The 26,113-nt window shown below is 45.0% G+C and overlaps 2 protein-coding genes across 8 annotated transcripts in view; one reads left to right on the top strand and one right to left on the bottom strand.

Annotated features, from left to right (window-relative positions):
* The window catches only part of tfec (transcription factor EC), a 39,316-nt gene extending 19,119 nt beyond the window's left edge, over window positions 1-20,197 (top strand). Inside the window, exons 1-8 of one of the 7 annotated variants that reach the window (XM_035609741.2) lie at window positions 6,876-7,166; window positions 11,200-11,445; window positions 12,216-12,317; window positions 14,759-14,879; window positions 15,819-15,875; window positions 16,858-16,933; window positions 17,868-18,015; window positions 18,810-20,197. In XM_035609741.2, coding sequence (XP_035465634.2) covers window positions 6,930-7,166; window positions 11,200-11,445; window positions 12,216-12,317; window positions 14,759-14,879; window positions 15,819-15,875; window positions 16,858-16,933; window positions 17,868-18,015; window positions 18,810-19,316 — 1,494 coding nt within the window. In that variant the 5' untranslated portion in view covers window positions 6,876-6,929 and the 3' untranslated portion in view covers window positions 19,317-20,197. Of the gene's footprint in view, window positions 1-6,875; window positions 7,167-10,055; window positions 10,677-11,199; window positions 11,446-12,215; window positions 12,318-14,758; window positions 14,880-15,818; window positions 15,876-16,857; window positions 16,934-17,867; window positions 18,016-18,809 lie in introns of those variants that run through there. The other 6 variants (XM_035609756.2, XM_035609773.2, XM_035609792.2 and 3 more) reach the window with 6 other exon arrangements.
* Window positions 1-26,113, bottom strand: part of LOC118285910 (aldo-keto reductase family 1 member B1-like) — a 72,671-nt gene that overhangs the window by 29,403 nt on the left and 17,155 nt on the right. The window lies entirely within an intron of this gene.

Genomic DNA, 26,113 nt, shown 5'->3' with positions numbered 1-26,113 from the left:
ACAAACGGCTCTTTGTCCACGGCACAAACCATTAGTTCGGGTAAGGTCAAAGTTGATTTGATTTTCTGCTTAGTTCTCATTAAACAGCTATTGCATTATTTAATTTCACATAATCAAGTTAAAGGAGGGGGGAGTAATCAATATATGTCCACCAAAAGCTTTTGAGCCGTGGATTGTAAATTTAGACCACAAATGCTCTTCATGTTGGTCAGGGAGAGTAGGGTCCTCTTTTTGGAGCCATGTTAAACTTAAAAGGTCAGAGGAGCTGCAGATTTTGATCTTCACACTGTCCAGTTGCCAGAGACTGAAGTTCAGATGAATCTTAATTAAAACTATTTTTATTTGCAGTTATCTTAAGATCTGCACAAAGTTTGTCGGGACTATACACACTGAAATCATTCCATATTTACTAAATATTGGAAACCACTCCATTTAGGCACTGTGACAGTTGCCAGGGAATACATGATTTCTATTTTTATGAATAGAAAACAATGATTTGTTTAAAAACTAGAATGACACTCACCACCAACAAAGTGCCCCATCTCTCATTATGAAGGAAAATAGAGGTAAATATGTCCACATATCGAGTCAGCGTTAACATCTGAACACTATGGCTGCCACTGAGGGTAAATGACAAATTGGTCAGAGAAGTCGGAACAGCTCGCTAAAAGTAACAGATAAACATCTGAAATGGCAACAAGTACTGGATAATAACAGAAATGCTTGCTGTAATCAGCTCCACTGCCGGTGGGGTATCCATTAATTAATTATACATTCATGAGAAAAAACATTTGAATTTTCTGAGATTAAAGAGGTATATTTACAGGAGTCAGATATTCTCTCAGATTATGGAGTCATAAATTCAAGGTTGGATCAATCTCATCACACCACAGACACCGCCGCTTGCCATGTTGCCTGTTATGCCAGCAGTGGATGACCCTAACCAAATTATACTTTGCAATCAGATTTAGTAATAAGGAAATGCTCGTGATTTTTTGCCCAGAATCACTATATTATTATAATCATTTGGACTTTGAGGAGACACAGCCATGAAATGGGCCTACTCAAAAGAAAAAAAAAACATGTACTGTTTGGAATGAGGTTATGTTTCATCATCACCCGATGCAGCCATGTTCCATGTTGCACTTTCTCACTGACAAGTAGGCATATTTCTACTGGCCTTACCAGGGCCAATTGTAATGGGGCGCCCCATTGGCTGGCTGGTGAAAAAATCCATAAAGTTTTTTACTGGGGATGGATATTGTTAAGATTTTAACAATATCACTACTCTGGCCTATACTGCTTATCCACGCAGTGCATTAACAGTATTGTTAAAGTACTGGATCTTTTTGTTATTTCTTAGGAATAAAAATAAGCTTATTGATAATAAATGGTAGTTAAAAAATGAAGCCCTAATGCTTGTTTAATACAAGGTGCTGGAACCCATTCCTACATTTTACTGTCCCTGCCAGTGTCTTTCACTGCCATTTCTACGTGCCTGTCAGTTGGGCACATGAGAGCGTGTTCTGTGTGTGTGTGTGTGTGTGTGTGTGTGTGTGTGTGTGTGTGTGTGTTCTGGGACCGGGCTCACCCCTGAAACTGAAGTTCGGGGGCGATTTTTCTGGGTGGGGCTCCAGGTGAAAACGTGTGTGCGCATGGGACATTCCCTGTTTACACGGTGGACTTTTATGAATGTTGTTTTAAACTTGCAAAGTGAAGCAATGTGGTTCCTCAACGAAAAATGATCCCACAATTTATCAGCTTCTTTACGTAGAAATTTGTGTCTTTAATTTCAAAGAGTTTCAAATTGCCAATTTATAATATCCTTAAAAAGGAATTTAACAGAATAATTGAGTTTTTCCTCATAAATTTGTGAGTTTGTGTTTGTTACTTTACCGTTTGAATTTCAGAGAAAAGGAAGTTCCTTTCTTGTAAATTTGCAGTTTTCTCTTGGAACGTTACCCCCTCCACTGTTCTTCTTACCTACAATGCCTCTAATATGCTGTGATGATATTATCTGCTTCCGCGTCATATTAACTTTTCAATCAGTGGTTTCTCGTGGTTCACATAGGGGAAATTTATGGAAGAAAAATCAAGAGAAATGTTTCATAGCAGAGTACAAACAGACCCAAGGTTCCTGACCACGGAGACCCCGGTTGTGCAGTTGATTACCATATGCATTTCGCAAAGTGAAGTGCTGACGTGTTAGTGAATTGAACCATTTACTCTCCTACACGTCTGCGGAGTGGACAGAGTCAAACACTGCAAATGGTCGTTCACATGGGTTCACAGCACAGAGGGATTCAGTCCATCTTATTGCTAAATCTACGGTCCAGTCTTCTTGGTCTTACTCTGGTTTGCTCATCTGGGTCATCTGTTTAGTTCTGTGGTGCAGACTAACAAGATTAGTATTTTGGACTGCCTTACATGTCTTACTAGTTTTTTCATATTCATTTATATATCTGTCAGTTAAGTAACTAAATGTTGAAGTTCCGATCACATTACGTTTTAATGTGACATTTGACAAATGACACGTTTCTGGTGTTTGTCTGGAATGAGATATGTGTCAGAAAGACATCACATCTAATGTAAATCATATGAGATACACGTGGGGTGGGGTCCAAGAGTCTGACATCCCATTCAAGTGGTCTCAGACCTGTGGACCCTGCTGTATGATTACAACATAGATTCAATTAGTGTGTATAAACAGATCAATTTAATTGACTTTCCATGGCACAGCCCGGAAAACTATCAGTTAAACAGTCGGTGCATTTTGACATGCATGAAAGCATAAAGTCAAACTTTATGATTTTATATATGTTTAAAATGTAAATTTTAAACACTGAACAGATTCAGGGCCATAACAGTTCCTTTTCATAGAGCAAATCATGGATTTCTTTGTCTGTATCCTGAGCAATCTTTCTTAAGGGCCCATACCCAGGCTTGAACGGCCTTCACTTTGCTGAGCTGTGACTCTCTTGCAATCAATCATGTGCATAATTTTAATAAGACTTCATCTTCGTGGCTACAGTCGGAGCCCACCGGGGCTCCTTTTCACTGTCTGCCAAAGGGAGAGATTAAGGGCTACAGGACAGTTTTCTGACATCATTCAGAGAGGCAACGCTGAGCACCGGCCTATCCCGTTCTAGCTCACTGGACAGTGAGGGTCAAGGATGAGGTGCACCTTTCAGGAGTACAAACACTTCACAGCAGTTTACCCACAATCCTCTGCTCTGCTACTGTCGCTCAGCAGCTTTGCGTCCTTGGCTTGAACATGTCTATAAGCTCTGACCGAAGGTCAGGTCCCACTGTTCTGCTTTCTTTACTTGTTTGTGTCCGCTCATCACCGTGATTCCACATTTGGTGATGTGAGCATTTCAACTTAAAGGTGCCCTGTGGACTAATATTTAAATCCATTGTTTCTCACCGAAAATGCATTCTGTGCAACCTCGAGTTCTAACTAACACGTCAAATGTATTCCATTTAATCTGTCATAAACATTTGCAGAATTCCTCGTTTTAAAACATCGCAAATCCTGTTCATTCTCGGCCCAGGAAATCACCTCGAACATGAGAAACAATAAGCATATCTCAGACACGACGACCGTGTCAACTGGACGATCAGGTCAAAACGCGGACCCACTTCGCTCCATCATGCGAAGGAATTCCAGGCGTAGACTGCAGGCGTTGTAAGAGTTGATGGCTAAACAATATCAGTCAAAACCAATGTCACGAATCAGCGTCCTTTCCTTCCTGTCCTCTCATTTGAAGTTGCTCTGTGGCCACGTCCATACTAAGCTTTAGTCAACACTCAACCCTGCCTGTTGATTGGCCAGTAGCCTCTGGTTAACCACTGTATGTTAAAAAAGAGAAGCTGTTCAATGGAAACTTAGGAACTAAATGAAGCAGCACAAATGCATCTGCGCTACAACCCCGCCTGCGCCTGGGCAAAAGACGTTAGGTGTACACCATTGCTGAGGATACCGCGTGCACTGTACTGTACATACAGTAACCAAATCTAATCCGGTGACAGGACACGTAAGAATACATGTCTGGAGCTAACCCTCATTAGCGTCTCTGTGAAGCACTGTGTGCATACTTGCATGTGAGTAAAGGGCCCACAGTCTCTCAGGTGTTCCTGTGAACAGGCTCCTTTTCATGGCTTATAAAGAATAATGTGCTCTAACTGATTTAGCAGCAAAAATTGTATTATTCCATTTCGACTAATTGCATCTCCTCTGCACTGACGGAGAGGGCGGGCTGCAATGCATCCTTCCCCTCGTTCTCCTCCATCTCTCCTCAGCTTTCCGAAGTCTCACAGTTCACTGAAACGGTTTACGTAATGTTCGTCATTTGTAAAAGTGTAAAAGTGAATGAGTAAGTGACAAAGTAGACAGGTTTTGGTGAATTTTTGTGTATGATTTAAGATACGGAATATAATAATCCATATTGCATATTTAGGTTTAAGATAAGATTCATGCCACTTACTGTACTTTTTCAAATAAAAGTTTTGTTACTTTAGCACAAGGTTCTGATCAACAACACACAATTCCACATTTAATAAATAGCTTTAAAATGACAAACAAACTGTTGTTTGCGGACTAAGTATCATATCAAACTGCTTTGGGCCTTTCCTTCAAACATATGGCATTTGTATATCTATAAGAAACACAATTATGGGAGCCATATTTACAGCCTGATACTTGAGAGCAGTAAGTTTATGTTTACAAAGTAGGGTGTACATTTTAAATCTCCTTCAGGCCTCACGCCAAATGTGTTTTCGGGGCGAGACGTTGAAGTCATTTTCTGACAAGGCGTCTTTACCGCAAGTTTGAATTTTAATTATTTTTACGCCGCTGTCGAGGCGGACCTTTTTCAAAAATTCAATATTTCATCAAGGTAACAAGCACACATGCACACACACACACGCTCGCACGCGGTTTCACATGTAATTCAGTTAAAATAGCTGTAATATTTAATTCATATGAGAATCATTAAAAGTGCAGTGGTGCCGTGTCCATTATGCATTCCTTTTCTAGCAGGATAAAACAGTCCTCAGATGTGGGAGCTGCCCTTTGAAGTGTTGTCTCAGAAGCGGGCCAACTCTTACAGGAAGTCCCTGATGTTTAAAACATGCCATGCAGGGGGACTAACAAAGGTGAGCACTTTATGGCTCACACCGGGACCAGCAAAAAAAAATAAAATAAAGGCCAGCCAGGAATTTAGAAATGATGCACAAAGCAGCGGCCATCAAATAAACAAGAAGTAGACAAATATACACGTGGGTAAAGGTGGAGCTGTGAGAAGACAAAACACTGTGTTGTGTGTGTACTGTACCAACGGACAGACGAGCCGCATTCACATGATCACAAAGACACAGACAGACGTGTAGAACAGCTGAGCGTGTGCCACAGGAACATAGATATTGCTCACTCATCCAGCTGACGGAGACAGCGCAGGATATTAACCTCTTTGGTTATCATGAGAGCTCCATTTTACAGGGATCACTTCAAATACAGTATCAAGTCCGCCGTTCTCTGTGTAATGCAATCACCCGCCGTGGACACGTGTGGGACAAACTGCAATTTAACAGCTGAGCGGAGATGTTGGCTTACTGTCCATTACACTGTTAATACTGATTCTTTCAAAACATAATCTGCACTGGCCTGATTTAACTGAATCATTGTGATTCGATTTTCCTTATTACATTCAATGTCCCCAAATTAGGTTCAGATTTTTTGTGTTAAAGTGTATCAAAGGATATAGCCCTCAGTCACTGTTTGCAATAATCACTGAATCAGCAGCGAGTATAAAACCATGGTCTCAAACCTCAGAAAACAGCGACATTTCACTCTCCCTAAACTCATTTGGGTAGGCCAGGTAAACGCAATTAAACAGACCGTAGGATGAAAGAAACGCAACATATTCGGTGATAGCATTATACGTGATATAGCTGTAATGCTAAAAACCTTTGCAGGTGAATATGGTGCAAATAAAATTAAAAAGTAGAATGGCTCTGGGTAGGGTACATACCTCCACTGAGGCTGAACAATCCATATTCTAGTAGAAGGATTAAAGAAAAAAAGAAAGTGGCCTGCTAACCTGACTTATTATGAAACATAGTTAAAGAAAGAAGAAAAAAAAGAGTCTTGGATCCATCCCGTAATCTGCATCCGCACCAAAAATTGCATGGGCTCTTCTCAGGCCCCGTCCCTCCACAAAGTCTGGTGGAAATCAGTTTAGCAGTTTTTGCTTAAATCCTGCTAACAAACAAACCAACCAAAAACCAAAAGAAACCATGCTGGTTGGTTGGACTCCACTTTCTTGTATTTAATAAATTGAGTTCAAATGGGGGTTTTTTTATCTACAGGCTGGATGAAAGGGAGAATTTACAGTGACTGTTTTCAATTTTTGCTGTGTCCAGGAATTTAAGTCCTGCATCGGGCTTAGCCGTGGCCTGACTGTGACTTGAACATGATACTGTGTGTGTGTGTGTGTGTGTGTGTGTGTGTGTGTGTGTGCGCGCAGATCTGTCTGTTTTAGCATATTTGCACACATCCACTGATGTGACACTTTTGCACGTTTCCCTAGTTGAAGACGTGCCTGTTGGTTCGATGGTTGAAAAAGCCTTCCAGGGGAAGTGGGTGTCATGCAGATAACCTGGGAGAATGTGCTGAGCGGGGCTGGATGTTCTGCAGGCAGGAAAGTGCAGTGATCCACAAGCAGGAACTCACATTCTGTCAAGTTATTACACCCCCCCCCCCCCCCCCCACACACACACACACGCACATATGCACGCACACTTCAACCCCCCCTTAACTGCCATCTGTATTTCTGCCTCTGTCAGGCCTTTCTCTGACCAAAACACACGCATGTACCAACACACACTCAGGAAACGGCCTGTGCGGCTCCCAAATAAGCTGATGTGTCATGCCTTCCTTTCCGATATTTCTGCAAAAGCTCAGGAAGGGGGCTGCAGAACCTCTCTTCTCCTTCCTCTTCTTCTCCCGCGGTCTCGGAGAGCGACACAGCCGTGGCCGTGACAGTTCTTGTTCTCCGGTAAATAATTTGCCGCCCCTGCGCCGGGAGACGCTGTCACTCTGGGGAGCCATGAGTCGTCGCTGCGTGGTCAAAGTGATCACTTTGACAGAGATCCAACTTCTACAGGTAGGGGGAGCGACTCCGTCAACGACAGGCCATGGAGAATCAGGGCAGGACCAGACACAGAAAAGCACGTGCATGTCTTACTATGTGTGCATTTGTTTGCTTGCATGCAGGAGAGATTGTCTGCGCTTTGCAAAAGGCATGCACTTGCAGCCAGAATAACTGAATAGCCACTGTGGAATTCAAATTTCGCGATGGGTTCGCTATCCCTGTCTTATCTGCCCTCAAGTTTCTCAATCTAGTGGGTGTGTGGTCAGAGCCATTTACCGGTTAGCAGGCTCAGCAAAACTACAGAGAGCTCGTCTGAGAAGGCTTTTTGTTCCACTTTCATCGCATCACCTTAGCCTCCAGTTAGAGGAAAAAGCATTGCTACTGCATTCCTCAACTGTGTCAGTATGTTGAACAATGAATTGTTTTGGAGAGTTTTGGAGAAATGAATCCAAATCTCTCACCGGGTTTTGTCCATAATTTGTACAGCTTCTCAATGTCACCATCACCCACTGTTTCATAAGTTGCTGGATTTATCTGAAGCGAAAGGAGAACTTGGGCAAGACTGAAACCGAGTTGAGCAAGAGCCTGTCACTGAAGACAAAACACCTGTGAGTGTGTCTGTTCTCATGGAAATGTGAGTGCGGCATTTCAGTGGAGCTAAAGAATTACGCCTTTTGACTCAGAGGTAAATCACGACACTATTGCAACCGTCTCAAAAACATGTTTCGAGGGAATGCATGAAACTGGACTGTACGAGTGAGCACGGTGCATTCGTTTCTCTTATCCAGGGTTGTGTTTTTATCTCTTGGTGGACAATGTGATTCCACGTATAACATAATTGGAGTGTATAGTTCCTGCAATGGGAAGATATGGCTGCTATCTTTTCTTTCGGGGCATACAGCACTTACTAGACGTGAGCACGGCATGCTTTATACCTGTTGCATGATGGATGGATGGATATATTTATTCTACATATTCTACCCTGGACAAACACATAATGTGATTTTACTGGCGAGCACAGCAGAGTATTTGTTGTTTGGATATGTTTTACCTGCTGCATTCTTGTGTGGTTACAGTCATGAAGTGCTGGAATAATTTGAGTGAATGAGTTGCGAGAAGTGCGCGAGTGTGTATGAGTCGTGTGCTTCTTACATCTTTATTTTAGGGATTTAAACATCTGTACTGAGCATAATGAAGTTAGGAAGATGCAGCTGATTTTCCCTAATGGCGGTCAAGTTTTGACTGGATGCAGAAAGTACAAAACCAAACCGGGAAAGGCAAAAATCAATAAATTACTACTATTGGGAGTTCTGGCTTAAATACTCCAGGTTTGCATATCAGGAACTACTGTGCAAATGTGCGTAAATGAAAAGTGAACCTGCGACCTCTCCTCGACCAGTAACCTCAACACTACCTCAACTGTTGTAGCAGGTGCTCGTGGCCACATTGAGACATAGAAAAACGTGAAGTGTCTGAAACCTCAGAATAGTCACAACAATCTCGAAACTTGAACCTCGATTGATTCGATTCTTTTTTCATTCCTGCCCGCTGTGTATGGCCGGCCATTGATAATTTCCAGCATGTCCTCTTCACACATGCACAGGGCAACCATTGTCAAAGTTGGCCTTGGTGACTGAAGCACCATTACCTCTCAAATCTAATCAGATTCCCTTAAGTGGATAACAAGCGTGTCTCCGGCATTTACAGTAGTGAGAAAGCTGAAGTAAAACCAGGACAATCTGCTGTCACACAAAGCAGATGTGGTGTGTATCAGTCCTGGCATCCTCGTCGCTCTCCGTAGTGGAAAGAAATGTTGATTGGCTAACAACTGGCATCTTGTTTGGCCTGGACAAGACAGATAAGCTCCCAGTCACAACCGACAAGCGGAGTACTGTGATGGGCCTGTTCCTATTTAGGTGGATGCGTGGTGAATGAGGGGCAGCTAGTCTAGCTGACGGGGTGAATTTAATGCCGAGTTTTAGTATAAAGCCTGAAAGTTGGTCCCGGTGGTTTAACGTCGTTGTGCCCGTTAACATTTGACCCCGCACAAACTTTCCCTGCCGCTAGAAAGTCTGAAAACACAATGGGCTGCGGGATGTGCGAGCGGTTTACAAATCAATTAATCACTTCTCACAATTCCTTCTGAGAAACGATGTGACATTTGAGAGTTAGAAATGACTCACTCTACCCGTTTAAAAATCAACATGGAAATCGCAGCGTTGATTCATTAAAGTTGACTACAGCCTCAATAGCGAATGATAACATTTTAGGTAGCATTCGGCAAATACAGCTGTACAGGGACACGACTGAGTGAGTTCGCTGGTGTCACGATTCTCCCCAGTAGCTGCTGCAGCCACCCAGTTACACATGCTTTCAATCTTCCGCGCCCATGCTCGACAAAAGACGTCTATTTTTACGGTTGGATGATGTGCTTCCAATGTGACACCGTGATTATGTGAGCAGAAGCAATTTCTGTTATATCAAACTTTCCTCAGTTATATAATATAGCATTGTGCACTGGATCTGCCATCACACCTGAATTTTCCCTCAGCCGACTTTTTCTTTCACTTCCGACCGACTAGCTGAGGTAAATTCGCGAAAAGCGTATCAATTTCAATTCTAGATTTTAAAAAAAGTTCAGACACTCATACAGCACACTATCACAACCAGGGAATAGGACACTTTAAAGATGTTGTCAAAATCCGGGTAAAGATACTGTACAGACACGACTAACATTATAAGGTCAATGCGAACTATACTTGTATTATCATCATTAGTATTATTATTTACTCCCAAAGATACTTTACAAGCCACTGACCGATAGGGCAAGATGTAACACTGAGCTTCTTTGTGAGCTCCAGACCAGTAAGTAAATTAGACATTTTTAGGTGAGACGTTCCCTCCGAAAATAGCCCCAAACTTACAGTGATAAAGGCCTCAAAATAGCTTTATTGCACTCATTGTTTTGGAAACTGATAATACAAAGCGGTCCGAATTAAAACCAAGGAATGAATGGAAAGGCAGAGTTAAAAATGGCATTAGAGGAGTTATTTAAAACCCCCAATGAGGAACAAGGGTCAATTGTGCTGCCACAACCCCTGGAGCAGGCGAGCGGAGGACCTTGCGAGCGGACTACTGATTGGCCGGTGAGACAGAAAAGGGCGGTCTCAATGAATTAGTGATAGACGCTAAAGGCAGATATCCTGCAGTGATCAAACCCTGGGTGATCTGACAGTGCAGTGTTTGAAGTGATTATCATGCTACGCAACATAAAGGCTTACCCCCAGCTTTGGGCCTAATTAGTTCACTTAGGGCCCTTATAACACACTGGCAGGGGACTGGGAAGGACAGACACTCGCCGAGAAGCCAGCAGATTATCAGGATTGCCGCAGCAGCTCTGGATGCCTAAGGTTGACCTGCTGCTACATCAAAACAAACTGAAGATAATCTGCTTCTCTGAGAATGCCACACTTAACTGACTGCAGTTACTACACGATGCGGGACGCAACCAGAGCTTCGAATGTAAGAACACGGAAAAACTGAGAACAAGTCTGAATTACTTGGTGAAATGTTTGCAGTCATTTGCTGTCGTGTTCTCTAATGTTACATTTGTGTTTGTGCGGCTCCTGGGGGTTTATCGTGAGTGCCGGCTGCATGTGTAAGTGTCTGTGTGCTACTGCGTTTTAATCGAATGAGAAAGTAACTTTTAAGTTCGGCTGCTGACCACATGTCCAGTCAGACACTAGAATTAAAATGACTGAATATTGCAACAGTTCCCTCGGGGAAATACCTCAAGAATGGGTCACTCTGCTCATACGAAAAGAAAAAAAAACTTGCAACTTATGAGAAAGATGACTCATTTTAACTTGAGTGTAATAATTGGAAATTAGGACGCTCAGCATTGTGTACCGAAGCCGACGTGGCCGCTGCAAACAAACCCTTTGTGCGTTCTTTGCTGCTGTTTCAGTGCCGTGAAAATCTCTTTCTTTCTATCCAGCCGACTAACTGAGCCCACGTGCGATTTGATTCTTTTTTCCCCCCGCAGGTACAGAGCCACCTGGAGAACTCCAAGTTCCACCTCCACCAGAGCCAGAACCAGCAGGTCAAGCAGTACCTGACGCTCGCCTCGACGGCCAGGCAAGGCCACGCCGTGCCTCACCCACACGCCCCTGGCCAGCAGCAGCTGGCCACCATGCCGATCATGAGGAACGGAAACATGCCCTCTGTCAGTGACAGCAGCAACCCCACAAGCCCCGTTACCCTGCTCACCATGGCCAGTCACGACAGTGAGGTGAGTCAACGGATGGACAAAAGAAAGCGGTCTGAAGTACAATGCCGCGGACTTAATGGAACTGAAATTGGGAAGGAAAGAAAAAAACTCGAAATGTGCCTCGCGGTGACTGATGAAGATTGAAATTGCAACAAACATTTTTTTGAAACCACAAAGCGGGTCACATAAGGACGAATCATTTTGAAGATTTCACAACACGTTAGACACACTTTCCTGTCAACGGTACATATTACTGTCAAAATTGAGATTCTGCTCTGTATTATTGTTCACCGCCACATAAGAGATCCGCTGTAGTCCCTAAGAGAGATAAATTACGAATGACACTTTGTTGGGAGGAACAGCCGACAGACAGTAATTAACAAACTGAGTTTGAATCTCCACAATGCTGCAGTGTTCCATCTAATCATCCAAACAAAGTGATGCCATTATTGATCTCCCCCTCTCTCTCTGATGTGCTCATCAATAACTTCAGACATACCGCCTCTGATGAGAGTACCCTTTCAAAGGAGGAAACTAGTTTGATGACAGATAACACAGTTTTCCTGCCAACGCTGCTAACTAGTTGTGAGAACATGGCAGCGGAGAACTTGCGCGTTATTCGATTAGTCTCCTGTCATTGCACCCCCAGCCCCACCCCCCTCCCCTTTCACGTGTCCATTTTGGTTTGAATGTTGACATTTGAAAAGCTCAGGCGTGGACAGTATTACAATTCTGGTTTCAAACATTATCCGTCTGTCCATGAGTACACTGAAATTACTGTTTTCTTTTAGTTTCCAATGGACGAAGTTATTGATGACCTAATTAGTCTTGAATCCGGTTTCAATGACGGAGGCTTGGATTGCATGGAGTCCAACCTCATAATGCAAAACAATGTAAGTATGAATCACATCAACCACTGATCTAACAGCTGCAAACTAACATGGTTTTAAAATGCCACAGACTACCTTCGCTATGAAGGTCTCCTGTGTTGATTTCTGTGACCCTTCTTGTCAACCTGTCATTTGCAGTGAAGGTATATGTTAAGTGGCATTTTTGAATGATAATCTGGGCTTGACAGTGAGGTTCCGGCACCCAAAAATTGGGATGGAGGCTCGACTGGCTTGGGAAAAGTGGGACCAGTCTTAGTTTGAGGGCAGCTTAAGTCTAGAGATGAGTCAAAGTTCACCGGGGCTTAGCGACATTTCCCACATTGCTCGAGAAGTTTAACAATGAAGATCGAGTTGAAAGAAGGATGAGCGCGGACAAAGGTAAATTATTCATTACAAGAAGCTGATGTCTTACTAAGAGTCAAATCCTCGGCATAGACGAGAACTGAAGTCGGAGACAAACGCTATCGCCGGGATTCTTACTCTGGGAGGAATTCAAAAACTCTCAGCAAGAAATCCTGGGCAATTGACCCATTTGTCCCGTGAACACAGTGACACCTGTGGCACACACAGAGGGAGTTTGTGGGATGGGAACACTGGGCATCTGGCCTAATTCCTTAAACGCAGAGAGAGGCTGACAAAGAATCCCAAGTGGCGTGGAGTAAAACAGACAGAGGAGGAATGAGAGTGGTGAGGGAATGATAAGACAATGTCGGGAAGGGGGGGGGGGGGGGGGGGGGGGGGGGGGTGACAGTAGTGCAACAGAGGAGTTAGGGAGTTAGGGAGTGGGAGTTTCTGAGCCATTGGATTGGGCTAATGCATACACTCCCCGTGGGCTTGTTCAGAAATGATACCATGCTTAAATGGATCAATTCATCCTAATTAGTCATACGGTACGATGCATCACTTCGTTTCGCCGTGTCAACACATCCAGGAACACAGACAGGAGAGGGATCGAAGTGATTACAATAGGAGCAGTAGGGGAATTGTTGCAATCTTTCATTTTGGTAAGCCCTTTTGTTCCCTCCTCCTCCTCCCCCCCCCCTCTCTTCTGCTGTCTCCCCTCTCGGTGAGATAACGAGAGAAAAAATGCACAGGCAAACTCAACCGACTGGAGACAGTTGAAATGTCTGCAGTTCTCCCCTCCGCCCTGGTTTCCTCATCCCTCCGTTTCTCCGGCTCTTCATTCCTTCCCATCTCTCGACTTGGCATGCGGCCTAATCATATTCACCCGCCTGGCAGTTAGATTTGACACACACGTCGTGGATAAAATTGGCTGTGAGCATCTTTGAATCCGCGGTGGCATCTGTAGCACTTTCCCATAAATACACAAATGCGAATTAGACACACACGTGTTTCCGCACGCTATATGTTGACATCCCCCACCCCCCCCCCCCCCGCCCCCTGCCCCGTGAAAAGGCGTAATTATTGCGGAACCGATGCACTCTTCCCCAGACGAGTAGACACCCGTAGGAAAACAGTTTTGCCTCTGTTCAGCCAGTTGACCTGGCAGGCCTTTTCATCTAATGGGATGCTATTTTCGACACAGAGCACGTTTTCATGTCGGGACCACTTTCAAGTGTAGGGGTTCTGAAAATTAGCCGCTTTAGCAGGCACACCGGGCCCGGTTAAACCGGAGCTAGGAGAGCACCGCGCCTTGATTGGAGGTCAGGGTTCGATGGAGTGAAGGCCAATTTATTTTCATAATTACTTATATGTACGTATGAGCTGCTGCGTGACTGGGTCCATGTCTCTCACAGAAAACTCCCTCTCCCTCTGCCTTAATCAGATCAATGGCCATACACATCATCTGCCATGTCTCCTCTCTTGTTTTCTGCCTTACAGTGACTGAAGAAAAAAGTAGTCCAGTTTGAGTTGTTTAAAGTGCACACACACACACACACACACACACACACACACACACACACACACACACACACACACACAGTGGCATGGTAACTGCGGGGTGACACAGACACACCAGTGCACAACAACAACAACAACAACACAGGCCCCCGCGCATAGGGGACAACCAGGCCTCGGGCTGAAGGACGGCAACCTCTTACTGACCTTGTTCCAGCAAGGTTAAGAACTTGTCAAGTTGTTTTTAACTCTTTGTGCTGCGAGAGGAGGAGGCGACCGAGGGCACGGCAGCAATTCATGACCCAAGCACTGGGTTTGCCTTGTCCTGCTGTGGCAGACATGTGGCCGCAGAGCTGGAGGCCCTGGGACCGACGGCCGACTCTGCAAGGCTCTGATCGCTCACAGTTGCCCCTTGTCGACAGAACAAAGCCGCACAGCAGCCGTAAACAACTTTTTGGGTCGGGGCTTTTGTCGAAGTGCGAAAGACATCCGTGTGTGTGTAATGTAAACGCGTTTCCCCCAGGCCTGACCCTTTCTGCTTCTTCTCCTCCCCCTCCTCTCCCCCTACCCTCTCTCCTCCCTAGGTGTCCCTCAGTAGCAGCATGCTGGACGTCTATGGGGGTGAACCAGGTATGAACGCCCCTAATGGTGGAATGAGCCCCACATCTAACCCCACAAAGCTCACTGTTAAAAGGGAACACACAGGTACGCACTCCCATACCATAGAACTGATGAGACAACGAACCAATCGATGAGCTATCCCAAGCTCACGCTACAGTTAAAGTTAAAACTCACACATAGTTCTGGTCGGTTTAGGGGAATGATAACAAACAAAAATAAACGAAACATAAATAGAAGGTGTGCGCAGGAGAACAGGGCGTACCTGTGTCAGCTATAAATGGCTACATATTGTGTGCATCTGTTCCCGCTAAGATCCAGTCCAATTATGTGTGTCATGTAAGCCGACCTGTGTCACAGCGCAAACACAGAGAGCCCTTCAAGACGCTTCTTATTAATGTCATGCATCAAGCAAAGAAGCCTAATTGATTTAGGAAATCGAAAGGATGCCTGAAGAACCCTTCACTCTCGACCGGCAAATAAGTAAATTGCCAACTGGTTCTGAGTGTGGGCGGAGAGGACAATGGGCTGTTACACAGTTTGAATTATCTTGATTGAATCAACAGAGACAAATTGGCAAATCCAATCTCAGGACCCCAATTGTGTAATTTGGAAGAATGTGAATACAAATATGGATGCACTGACATTTTGGTCCCTCGCCAGGCGAGATTAGTGAATTCGCTAAACTGTCTTAATTATGGAGTAAGTAGTGGTCACCATTTTCACTTTTCCACAATGAGCTCCAGACATACTGGAGGGGATAAATTGGGCTCTTTCAGTGTGTGTGAGTGTGTGTGTGTGTGTGCGTGTGTGTGTGTGTGTGTGTGAGAGAGTGCAAGGCGAAAGCACAAAAACTCTACTTTTCAGACTGACCTCGGCATTGAACTGTCTCAAAACAACTGATTGTGCGTCTCGTGACTGGCCCTTTCATGGCGCTCTGCGTTCGTTGTCTTTCAGTTTCTAAATTAGTGTGCGTTGCTAATCACTTCGTTCCCCTCTGTGTTTTTTTCCTCTTTTTTTCGACAGAACACGACACAAGGGTGATGGCCAAAGAGCGACAGAAGAAAGACAACCATAATTTGAGTGAGTGTCTCCCCGCCGCCTTTCAACTCCCTCATAGTTTATAGTCCGACGATGAGTTGTGGCTATAGCCTCAAGGCCGTAGGTTTGGTTTTTATCTCTGCTTGGGACATTTCTTTGTGAGACGGCCAGAATAATGTGCGCACTTGTTCTCGACCCCCCTTTTTCGTCATGCATACACATACGCAAATTGAGAGGCTGACCCTGCAGAGAGTTTACTTGATTTGTGTGTTTGCTCATATAACTAAACTGAAACTGGGCCGGACTCATATCATGATTTTATAGAGATTTCTTTTACATTAATAATTATCTTGACGTGTGATCGATTTCAATTCAAACCATCTGAAGTGAGCCATTTTCAAATCTAATATTCTATAGTTCTCTCCTTTTATTTTTTCCCGTTTTGGGCCGACAAGTTTCATGACAGCGCCCGAGCAATGTTCAGACTCATCTTTAAACTATATCCCAAAAATATTTGTTATTATAAATATAAAATTGTTGTTATTATGTCTAGATCTTTCACCAGGTCATCAATGCTCACCCGTCCTTGTCTGCGTTGCTCAGGCTGAGCCGCTCACAGGATTTTGAGAACAAAATGAGGCCTGACAGTAACAAACGTGTCAGTTGGACGAGCGGTGGCTAATTCACTTTATGAAATGATGTTCATGTCCTAATGACCCACAAGCGGTAATAACCCTGCTCTTGAGGCACTCACGGAAAAGGGGAGGAAGGCACGAGGCATTTTCGCCTCACAAATTAGTAGTTACCACTGAAATTTAAATATTAAATGGTTATATCAACCAACTATTTTTTTTTCCCCCAGGGAAGTTGTTTTCAATTCTGTGACACTCAAAACATTTGAGCTATAAATACGTGTATATATTTTTGTGTTCACCTCCAACCACACTGCCGAAAATCTACACCCATGGCTAGAAGCTAGTAGAGCAGCTTTTTAATCATCTCTTTGTTTGTTCTGTTTTCTTAGTTGAAAGAAGGCGACGATACAACATCAACTACAGGATCAAGGAGCTGGGGACACTCATACCGAAGTCGAATGACCCGTAAGTCACAAAGTCTGAAATGCATTTGCTGAAACAATGGATCTGCTTCTCTCCAATTCATATCGCCGGAAAACATCTGCGAGAACTTGTCTTGGCAGGGGAAGCGAATTAAATTCCGAGCACAGAGACACTCCAAATGTTGTTCGCTGAATTCAAATGAGTACTCGAGCACATTTCAGTCATATTTCAAGAGTGCACTTGAACCCTCATTGTCATGTACGCTCCAGGAGCGGTACATCCTCTTGCAGGGTCGCGGCAGTTCAGCTCAAAGCATGAATGATGAGGAAAGGGTCAGATTCAAAGAAGCGGGCCGCGCCATTTGAATCAAAAGTTTGAAGCACAATTGGAACATGGAGTATGGAGGTGAACCCATATCCACTGGCCATCTCTCGCAATTGAACTTTGCTTCAAATTTAAATGGAAGGTTAGCGTTGTCGCGGCGCCATTAACACTGGATAAAAAGAGATTATTAGCTGCTGATCAGACCAATGTCTCACTTGTGTGGAAAAGGACAATTTAACAGTTCCCCTTTCCTTGAAAAAAAAAAAAAGCAATAATATCTGCAAAGGAATGACTTGCACTCTAGCACCTTAAGTCCAATGCTCCACCCCCCCCCCCCCCCCCGTCTTCCTTCTCAGCTCATTTTCCCCTCACCTATTTTTACTCAAGGATTAATTTTACCGAACAAGGAGGTACGAGAATGGACTTTCCACATAGCTACTTAACTATTCTATTAAAATTCCCATTCAGTGTCCCCAAGTAATGTCCAAGGATGAATAATTGCTCAATGTAAATCACCATTTCTTATTCATATCATAAAAAAGGGGGTAAAAACCTCTGCTTTAAAACTTTTTCTTTTACACGTTGAGGATATTCTGCCGACATCAGGGGGTTCTGTGTAAAAGGTTATCTTTTACATGTCTCCTTTCTGCAGGGACATGCGCTGGAACAAAGGCACCATCCTGAAGGCCTCGGTGGAGTACATACGGTGGCTGCAGAAGGAGCAGCAGCACGCCAGGGAGCTGGAGAGCCGGCAGAAGAAGCTGGAGCAGGCAAACAGGAGGCTGCTGCTGAGGATCCAGGTAAAATACAAACGACAGGACCATTGGTTTGGCGTGCTCTTTGGTGGTATACACACAGTGATGAAACGCATTGTTCATCACCGAGAGGGAAAAAAAATCATAAAGAATTTGATCCATCCTTGTTTCACGCTTCACCCCCCACCACTACACACACACAAACACACACACACACACACACACGGCCTTACCGCTATTTACATGAGCTAACCCAACCACCCCTCCACCTCGGCTAATTACCTGATGAATAAAGACAATGACCTAATCTCTTTCAGTGGAAATAAAAGCAGCAGGAGTCACAAATGGATGATGAGCGGTTAAAGATGCGATACTCCATGACACATGCATGCACAGGGCTCAGCAACAACACAGGTTGCGGTTTAGTTGAGTTCACCGCAGTGACGGGAAACGCACACACAGATAAAACCCGTAGTCATCTTGGATGATGACAAAAAGTATCCGGGAAACCTTTACTGCCGCTGACGATAAAGGGACAGTTGATAAAGGTCAAGCTGGGCTTTGTGATAACACTGAAAGGTGATTAGTGCTGATCGCACACTCTGTGATAAGAACCCGTGCGTGCGTGTGTGTGTGTGTGTGCGTGTGGCAGAGGAGTGTGTGTCAACACCCACTCTTCCCAACATGACCACAGTATGTGGAGGAGATGCGGAAAAAGGTGTGGCGTGGATCATCCCAGTGTTACTCCATATGGTCATAGCAAATCTGCTGTCAGAACAACACATTCGGAATAGAAGTAATCTTTAGCTAATGATTTCTTTTCCTTTTTTCCCCCCCAGGAGCTCGAGATCCAGGCACGGGCGCATGGTCTTCCAAACATGACTACATCCCTGGGGACAGTCGAACTAACTTCCCAACTCCTCAAGCAGCAGCAGCAGCAGCAGCAGCAGTTGTCTCCCCAGGCCCAGCAGCCGCAGCAGCCGCAGCAGCCGCAGCAGCCGCAGCAGCCGCAGCAGCCGCCCATGTACCAGGAGGACCCCAACAGCGACTACCTCCAGAGGATAGCCGCGGTGGCTGGGGGGCCTTCCCACCCCACTGCCAGCGGGCCGCAGGATCACACTACCGGCGCCGACGGATGCACGACCTTCTCCGACCCGCTGTCCCACTTCACGGACTTCTTCAGCGCAACGCTCAAGGAGGAGCACCGGCTGGACGAGATCCTGATGGACGACCCCCTCTCGCCGTTTGGGACCGATCCGCTCCTGTCGACCGGCTCGCCCGGACCCGCATCCAAGGACAGCAGTCGCCGGAGCAGCTTCAGCTCTGGCGGGGGGGGCGACCTATAATCAGGGCCCCTCTCCAGAACGTACACTCTTGTTATCTCTTCATGACAACACGGTTGTAATCTCCAGCGTTAAAGGGCCATACAGAGAGCCTTTAAAAGACTGACTGATGGTTCCGGGCATACAATAATGACCACTCGCCGGGTTTTAGGTCATTTAAATGAGAGCTGACACACCAGGCACAGCCCCTCAATGTGCCACCTGTATATAAACTGTGCAGCTCTTGTTGAATGGGCTGTTAGAGCTCGATTGGACCAAAAACTTGCTTTCTCCAAAGCCAAAAACATCCCAAGGACCCTCTGCTGAGCAACCTGCTCTTTTTTTTTTTTAAACTTTGACTGCAGACAATGAACATGTTCCTTTGCCTCCCAGACAGAGCAGAAACAGACTCGTTGAAAAAAAAAAAGGGAGACATTTATCTTTAGCCTTTGTGTACATAATGTAAATGACCGTACAGTCCGTTTTTTTTCTTTAAATGATAAGCACTGTACGTAAGGTAGCATGCAAAATAATCACTGGAAAAACTGCCAAAACTGTCCTTTTTTAATGACAATACTACTACTTTTTGCAAAAGGATTGTAAACAGTTGCTGTCAGGATTTTGTTTGTGCCATGTGCCTTATTGGAACGCCCGTTTTTTTTTGTCTTAAAAAAAAACTATATGAATATGTAAATGATGTACTCACCGCGATGCCTAACATGTCCTCCGTCTTTGTCCGTGTCTTTTAAGTGTTTTTGTTTAGCCACTGTTTATGTGTATTTGTTTTAATCCATGTATTCATTAATACATCATGTATGTATATACTATTATTATCTAACATGTTACCTTTTTTATTCTTACTAGGGGAGGGAAAATATCATAAACCCCTTTTTTTATACACTTGATTTTGGCTTCTTGTTGTCATCTCACTGAAGACACTGCACACTCAAGGTCTGCAGCCCCCCCACCCCCACTACATACATGCATCTAAAAAAAAAAATGATACATTCAAAACAAATGCTCAACACTGAAATACGTTTGAACGAAACCCATCTGTCTAGGTGACAACAAGACAAAGAAGCGAGAGCAAAGCCCAGAAAGTTCTGCAGCGGAAGGTGAAGGGCCGGCTTACAAGGTGGCTGATTGGCAATGAGTGGCGGAGAGGAGGAGAGAGGAGGGAAATTGGATAATAAAGACAAGTAGAGGAGGAGTAATAATTCTGATGAGCCCACTGTGAGCTGATGAGCCCTTGAGGATGAATAATGGTTAAGGGATAAAGAGTTGCTATTGAGAGCTGTTGGCTGAGAGCAAAGAAAGTTTCCTTCGAGGTAAGCCGGAGGAGGAGATGTGTTTCCCTTTGCTCCTGCGAGAACGTGATCATGAACTGTATCATTGGTGAAGTTGGCGGAAGAAAGTTTATTTGCAGCTAACTGGTAAATAACTTTGACCTCGTTACAATCGCACATCTTTCAAAAAAAAAGTTTTCTACTAGTGAAGTCATGCATTAATAATACAACAAACAGACAGAGTATAAAACACACACACACACACACACACACACACACACACACACACACACACACCAATACTTCCCAAACGGATTTCTCATCAAAGCCTCTCTGAATTAAAGTTTGAGAGTTTTTATTAGCGCGTTCCTCTGTAACGAAATCGAATCGCTCCTCACGCGCATCTCCCCCTTTGCCGCAAATAAGATCCAATCGATCCTCACGGAGCATAACCACTCCAACTACAAAGTGGTGAGTGATGTTTATGGGTAATTAGCCAAAGCAGTTATGGAAGGTAAATATAGATTTTCATTATGCTGGGGGGGGGAAAAAAGAAAGACATGAAAGAGTATCTAAGAAAGAGTCGGCATGGCTGAAATTTCAAAAGGCTGCATTTACAATTTGATTTACAATGATTCATTTTTTCTCCTTCTTTCTTGTTTTACTAAAATTAAGAAAAAAAGATACAAATCTAATTAGTACCAGTGCAGGCTGGTAGTGGAATAGTGTATTGACAGATTCTAAAATAAAATAAAAAATAATAATAACACCCATACACATTAACGCAACACTCTATTCAGGCTTCCCCTGAGAGACAAAGCATTCTATCCTAAAAAGGGAAAGTCAGATTAAAACTTTTTCCCCATATCAAAGGCCATCATGGACAAAGTTCAAGGCCCGTTATGCACAGGCTTCAAAGGGGATGTGCGGTGGGGTGAGGCAACGGTGACATCAGAACAAGGGACTTTTCTATTTGGAACATCACAGTTCATCAACCCACTGTTTTGGGGAACGCACCGGAACTGTTGTGAAGAAAAAGTGAAGGGAGATGTGTCGACGGCGGATCGAGAAAACAGCGCCGCTGTATCCGATACTTCTATTATGTTGCGGGCATTGGCTGCATGTTAAGGGGGGGGGGGAACATTAATTGGAGCAAATTTGGGAAAGTTTTCAAACCTACAACCGACATCTCTCACCTCCTCGGCTCTTCATCGAATCTCCTTCATAAGATGCAGATTTCATGTTTCTGGCTTGTTGCGGTGTCTGCAAAAATAAACGTGTACAGAACTGTACAATTGCCGTCCCATTTTATTTTTCATGCACAGCAAAATGGTGTCCCTGAATGAATTACCTCGCTCGGAGGTTAAAACCGCTGCCGCCGTGTCACGTTTGCAACAGCAGGTGGCAGCAGTGGGCTGCGTTTCGTCCACACGCCGTGCAGTGTGCTGATAAACAGAAACCCAACACAGGCCCAGAATACAACAGAGAACGATTGCGGTGTGTTATTTATTTAAAACAAAAAAGCCTTATGAAGTGAAATTATTTTAAGTGTGCAACAACAGTCAGGTAAACAGCACTTTCCCGTATGGAATAGCGCCTCGGCGGAATCTGCTAAAGTCCACGGTACTCCCCTATACGCTGCAGTGTAAACTGACAAAATCCAAAGCAGGCAAGTGATGTCGCGAACCTCACAGCGCAGTCGTTCTGTCACCGAAACAACGTTGTCAGACCTCCCTGCCACCCACCAACACTGACACCACCACTGAGCAGGAGAAGCTGTCACCTGCGCACATGCCACAGCTGCCAGCGTGCTACAATGCACTCACCTGTCGAGCCTGCCATTGGCAAAACTTAATCACCTTCCGCCGAGGGTGACTCACTTTGGAGCACAGCGGAAAAACACACACACACGCACGCACGCACGCACAAGGCCACACACACTCGCAGCGCACACAAACAAGCCTAATCAAATGTGCTTGTGTGCAAACACAGGTGAGCACCGACACACACACACACACACACACGCACGCACAGGTGTGTATCTCATTGCCACACATACGAGAAAGAGGAGGGGAGGCAAAAAAAATAAAATAAAAAATAACCTCCTAAAAGCCCTCATCAGGATCTGGACTGTGACAAGACTTGTGCACAAATTAGGTGAAATTTGAGTGGGAATAACAATATGACAGCCGGCAGTGAGGCACCAAACATCAAGTGTCATTTCTATTTTCAGCCAGGACTCAGAGCTGCACGACAAACAACACCATGCCGCCTCTCAATCAGTCAGCCCGTCTACTGCAAATGTGGAAAACTAGGCCCTGGATGTGTTTTTTATCTTCAGGAAAAAACAGGGGAAAAGAGGGGGAAAAAAAGAAATGATCTAAGGTTAAGGTCAAAGTTGAAGGTGAAAATTATAAAACTTTGCCAAAGATTTTTGAGCAAGTCTTTTTTTTTTAATGATCGGCAACTTGAACAATCAGTGTTGTCGTCTCTTGTGCGCCACAGTAATTCATCGCTCGATTCTTCGGGGCATTGGCCTCCATGCTGTTTTTATTAAGGACCACACCCTGACCAGTGCTCGACAAACTCCCACATCACTAGACCAGCAAGGCCCCACGTGCATTAACGATGGAACACAAGAGAGACGACGAGAGTGAGAGAGAGAGAGAGAAAAAAGTGTGAGTGGCTGGGCCTTCTCAAGATACTATAAAATTAATGCGATTTCCAGAGTTTTTATGAATCGAGCCAGATGCCAAATACATAACTTCAAACAAATTGACTTCCAATTATTGGTGCGGCGCACCACTTCCAGATGTGCAACAGATGGGGCCAGGGCGACCAAAGGTGTCTCAACCCGCGCTTTGTGTTATTCCGCAGTAAAACAGCAGTACAGTTGTGTGTGTTTTAAATCACCGTGGGCTGTGGGCTGGAGGTGAAGGGAAGGACATGGGGATAGTGGAGGGAAAAAAATGAAAGCACATCATTAGGAAAAAGTAAATCTACACAGCACAGCCAGTGGAGGCTCCATATGTAGCATTAGTACAGCTTGATATTATGTAAAGGCAGATGAGATGCTCGGGCTGAAAGCTGGGGCTGTATCAAGGAGGTGGGGGACTCAGAAATGTAAATGTTAATGTGATCTCCGCTGTATCTTCCAGTGCTGGGATTAAATAGTAAAAAGGAACAATTATGGGCCTCGCTTTTTTTTTTTGGTGCATATGTTAATAGCTTTCAATATCCTTGCATACATAAAGAACATTTGATATGATTAGAAGATATCCACAGTATAAAGCTTTATATATTAGAGGGGTTTTTTACAATAGTCATAAGAAGCGCCGCACTCTGCTCCACTGTTAATGAAGTCTCTTCCTGGAAACTTTAAATAATTTGATTAGTCACTGTTAAGGCGACATAAAAGTAAAACAAATGTGATCCGGAGTAACAGAAGTAGCTGAGCACAGACTTTCTTTTCACTGCAGAGGAAACTAATAGAATATCCAATATTGGTACGGTGTCCTGGGAGGGTCACGGCTCCGATCCCATTATAACCACAGACTTGGGCCCGGAGGGAGACAAAATGGCTGTGTATCTTTCCCAGAGCCCGTATTGAAGCAGTCTACTGGGGCCCTATCTGCTTCACTAGCAGTCAGCCTGAGCACCACAGGTCCCCCCCTCTGATCCTGGGGGGCCAAAGAGCTTTTCCGCGCTGCCTCTCTGTTTTCACGTATCCCACGCCGTCTATTCAAATACGGCAGAGAGCGGGGGACCGTTTTTGCTCGGCCACTGTACCTCTGTGCTGCCTTTAATTCCCTCACTCTGTCAGACTTGTATGCTAATCCAACTAGTGACAGCCCCCCCCCCCCCGTCCCCCCCGTCCCCCCGTCCCTCCTCCCACCCACCCTCAGGTCTGTGTGCATGCACGCACACTTTAACCTTGTGTAATCTGGGTGACCTTGGACTGAATGGGAAGCTGCCGGAGAGCCCCTGATTGATTTGTAATTCAAAAGGAGAGCGATGGCCACGCTGCCCGCAGCACCCTGCCACCAGGAAACACCTCCCGCTGTCCCTCCAAAATAAAATACAAGAAGAATGTGAAACAACACGAGTGCGCAACAGTTACTCCGGCTCTTCTCTCTTTTGTTTTGGCGCATGGTGATGTGCAGGGGCTGCTGGGTAAAATGCGAGATTTAGACATTAGGGTGCAGGGTGGCGGGGGTGACGAGGGCGTTGGGGGAGGGCATCAAGATGATCATCATTAGCAGGGGAAGATAATTGGCGCCGCGTGGGCCCCTGCGTTTGGGTGCTCTGATGGGTATCCCGTCTGCATTATTCATTCATCTTCCCTCTATCCCTCTCTCCTGTTCCCCCTCTCGACCCAGGCCAGGCACTGGGCCTTAGGAGCCGGACTCATCTATTATAGATGGGTAATTGTTTATTAAATGCAGGCCTGACCCTATTATGCCTATTACCCCTGCACTGCACACCAGTGCGGCTGGCAAGCATCTGTGTTTTTCCATATTCTAGAAGATCTGACAATCCCCCGTTGAGGACGCAAGGCAACTTTGGCATGAGTGAGTGTCAGCAATCCACAGCTGAGGACAGAGAAAAGGAAGGGGGGGGGGGGGGAAGAAGAGGAAGGGATAGGAAAAGAGGAGGAAGCCGACAGGGAAAGAGTGGAGAGAGGATGATGAAAAATAAAGCCAATGCCCGTGTGGCTGCCACTGGCCAGAGGAGTATATCGCTCCTTTCTCCTTCAAGGCTTTGGTGGATGGAGGCAAAGACAAAGGGTGAGCTAAAGAGATGCTTTGCCTCTCATTACACTGACTCCTAATCTACCTCTGCCCTATCCTGGGCAATCCCCGCTCCAGGCGTTTGGAGGCTAAAGCTTCAAACTAGGCAGTTTGTCCAAAGCGGATTCATTACCTTAGATAGGACTACCAATGAGCCTGCCGAAATGTCACAGCCAAAAGCTCACGCGGCAGCAGGAGGCCGGCCAAGCTGACACTAGAGGTCAGTATTGTAACAGAGTTCAGATGCTCCTTCCTCGCGCCGCACCAGACAACAGTGAGCCCAAAGCGGATGCAGACAGTACAAAAGATAGGAGAGTCTGGGAGAAAAATAATTCAGGTAATGGAAATGAAATGAATTGAAATGAAATGATTAAGTTCCGTTAATTACTCGGTAGCTTAGGCAAATCAGCTTAACTTATATCAAAATCGTTATTTCAGCCAGAACGGCAGATTCGCCGGGAAGATATTTAGCCGACATGTACTTAAAGCACCGGATGTAAAGCAGAGGACGGGCGAATGGATTCGATCTAACACACGTGGCACTCGCCATAGTGACAAAAATAAAGGTGCTATTACAAATCGTAGAGCTGGGGATGGTGGGGGGGGGGATGCACATACAGATTCAATTTAATGCCACAGATGGTTCGGAGGAGCAGAGGGCGGCGGGAGGTGACGCTGACATGTTTCTTTGTCGCCGCTCCGAGTATTTATATCACCTCCGTATCACTCTGTGAATGGCAGCCGT

The sequence above is a fragment of the Scophthalmus maximus genome, chromosome 12 (genome assembly GCF_022379125.1).
Source record: "Scophthalmus maximus strain ysfricsl-2021 chromosome 12, ASM2237912v1, whole genome shotgun sequence".
Classification (NCBI taxonomy): domain Eukaryota; kingdom Metazoa; phylum Chordata; class Actinopteri; order Pleuronectiformes; family Scophthalmidae; genus Scophthalmus; species Scophthalmus maximus.
The sequence above is the reverse complement of the archived record's forward strand: the minus strand, read 5'-3'. Positions and strand labels throughout refer to the sequence as shown.